This window comes from Carlito syrichta, unplaced genomic scaffold (genome assembly GCF_000164805.1).
Source record: "Carlito syrichta isolate Samal-C Ts95f unplaced genomic scaffold, Tarsius_syrichta-2.0.1 Scaffold312201, whole genome shotgun sequence".
In the NCBI taxonomy this organism is placed as follows: Eukaryota; Metazoa; Chordata; class Mammalia; order Primates; family Tarsiidae; genus Carlito; species Carlito syrichta.
This window is the reverse complement of record NW_007256297.1, coordinates 20,916-23,351: the sequence shown is the minus strand read 5'-3', so window position 1 is coordinate 23,351 and position 2,436 is coordinate 20,916. Positions and strand designations below refer to the sequence as shown.

At 56.8% G+C, this 2,436-nt stretch overlaps 1 protein-coding gene across 1 annotated transcript; it reads left to right on the top strand.

Moving 5' to 3' along the window:
* The first annotated feature begins 511 nt into the window (after positions 1–511).
* On the top strand, positions 512–2,131 carry LOC103272277 (cytochrome b561 domain-containing protein 1). Its single transcript, XM_008069766.2, has 2 exons — positions 512–543; positions 1,113–2,131. Exons 1-2 carry the CDS (start codon positions 532–534, stop codon positions 1,614–1,616), a joined length of 516 nt encoding a protein of 171 aa, XP_008067957.1. The 5' UTR covers positions 512–531; the 3' UTR covers positions 1,617–2,131.
* The last annotated feature ends 305 nt before the right edge of the window (positions 2,132–2,436 follow it).

Below are 2,436 nucleotides of genomic sequence, written 5' to 3'. Positions count from 1 at the left end.
GGAAGGGGGCGGGGCCGAGATGCGGGAGGGGCCGCGCCCGGGAGCGCCGGGAGCCGGGAGCGGGGACCCGAGCCGTGGAGGGGAGACGGTGGAGGGGCTGTAGGGGCCTGGGGGCGGGACCCCGGGGGGCCTGGAAAGAGGCGGCTCTGGGTGCTGTGGGGGAAGGGCAGACGCTGGAAAGACCGCGCTGCTTCCTCAAAAGCAGGGCCCCCGATGGAGGACAGCGGTGAAGGAGGGCGGCCAGGGTCTACTCTAGGATGGGGCTGACAGCTGAGAGGGGCTGAACGGGGAAGCCGGGCCGAACTGGCTTGCGACTGTGGGGAGGCCCTCTTGGTTGCTCACCCCAAGGCCCTTGGCTGCTCCCCTTCGCCCTGAGTTCCTGATTACCGCTTAGGGTTGGGATGGTACCCTGACCTTTCTCCTGTGCCAGATCCCCAGGGCTCCAGCTAGCGACAGGAGTAGGAACAATGGTGTCCAGCCTCAGCCTCTTCTCTTTGGTTCTTAGGTCTTTTCTCCTGGCACCCTGTATTCATGGCCTTGGCGGTGAGTTTGGGCTTGTCTGCAACTGATTTGTTTGGATGTACCTCATGTCACCCCCTAGGGAAGCAGCCACCCTCCAGAAGGCCCAGCCTTTTTAAGGCTCAGAGAGGTGAAGGGAACATCGAGGGCCCCATCTTTCCCCGCAACTTACGCAATGGGAAACAAGGAGGGCTGGCCCGGGTGTAAAGTGTCAGGTGGTTGAAATGAGTGGGAGGGCGTGGAAGATATTTCTTTCTCCACCGGGGCCTAAGAGGAAGAAGTGGAAGGGGTGTTATCCAGTCCTTTCCACCCTTGTCGCCTGAGTTCAGGAAGAAGTTCAACATTTGCTGTTCCACCAGTCGAGAACTGGGAGTCATCGTCCTTGGAGGTTGGGTGGGGGATGAATCCTGGACTTGCACTCAAGTGCTGCTTCCCAGTTATTTCCAGAAATGCTGACCCATAAGGCAGGTGATCCTTAGAGGATACTCCTTAGCCCCTCCCCTTTATTCTCTTTATCTGGATGTATGACAGTACCTTTTTCTCACACCTCCAAGCCAACCCCCAAGCTCACTGACCCTCTCCTGTGTTCACAGTTCTGCCTCTGCATGGCTGAGGCCATCCTACTGTTCTCGCCTGAACACTCCCCGTTCTTCTTCTGCTCCCGAAAGGCTCGGATCTGGCTCCACTGGGCAGGCCAGACCTTAGCCATCCTCTGTGCAGCCCTGGGCCTAGGCTTCATCATCTCCAGCAGGACTCGCAGTGAGCTGCCCCACCTGGCGTCCTGGCACAGCTGGGTAGGGGCCCTGACGCTGCTGGCCACTGGCGGCCAGGCACTGTGTGGACTCTGCCTCCTCTGTCCCCGGGCAACCAGGGTCTCGAGGGTGGCTCGCCTCAAGCTCTACCATCTGACATGTGGACTGGTGGTCTACCTGATGGCTACAGTAACGGTGCTCCTGGGCATGTACTCTGTGTGGTTCCAGGCCCAGATCAAAGGTGCAGCCTGGTACTTGTGCCTGGCACTGCCCCTCTATCCAGCCCTGGTTATCATGCACCAGATCTCCAGCTCCTACTTGCCAAAGAAGAAAATGGAGATGTGAGTTCCTCTGAGCTCTGAATCTAGGCGGGACACTTGTCTTGGACTCCAGTGCTTCCTTTGGTGACCTACAAGGGACCCACTTCAGAAGTGGTCAGGCTTTTGCACTTCTTGGCTGGGCCAGGAGCTGCAGAAGCCTAGGTTGCTACTGTTGCCGGATAACTCAGTGGGCCCCAGCAGGAAACATACTGGCGTGAGTGGAAGGTGATGGAGAGCTTGATCTTGAAGCCTTCTCTCCGGATGGGAGAGAGAGTGCTGGGTGCTGGTGGTGGTCACAGTGGTGGTGGTCATTGCTTAATCCTGTGCCTGATGAAGAGTTGGGTTTCTGGAAGTTATGAATGGCAGCGTGGATATCTGGGCCACATTTGAGAAAGCAGTGTGAGGTAGTGGAGCGAGCTGGTGGGTCTTGTTTATGGGGTATCGTCCTCTTAGTCTCTACCGTGTGACCTTAGGTAAGTTTCATGTCTCAAGGCCTCAGTCTCCTGATCAGTGAAATGTTTCTAAACAGTCTGCAGGTTCCTTCTGTCCCTGACATTCAGTGTCTGTCAGGTTGATGTCACAGAACACGCTCCCAGCTCTATACTACGTGGACCACTTGGCATACTCAGAATGTCATTCTGACATTAATTCTCCCTTTAATCCCCTGGCCTAGAGGGACAGGAATGCCCTCGGGGCTATTCAGAAATCTGTGCTGATTTGGCCCCTGGGCCAGGGCACGGGGGTCAGGTGCTGTGGAGAGAAGGGGTGCAGGTGACTACAAGGCAGTAGAAGCACCAAAGTCACTTTAAAGCTTTTGGAGGAACAGGGACACTGGTTTAACCAAT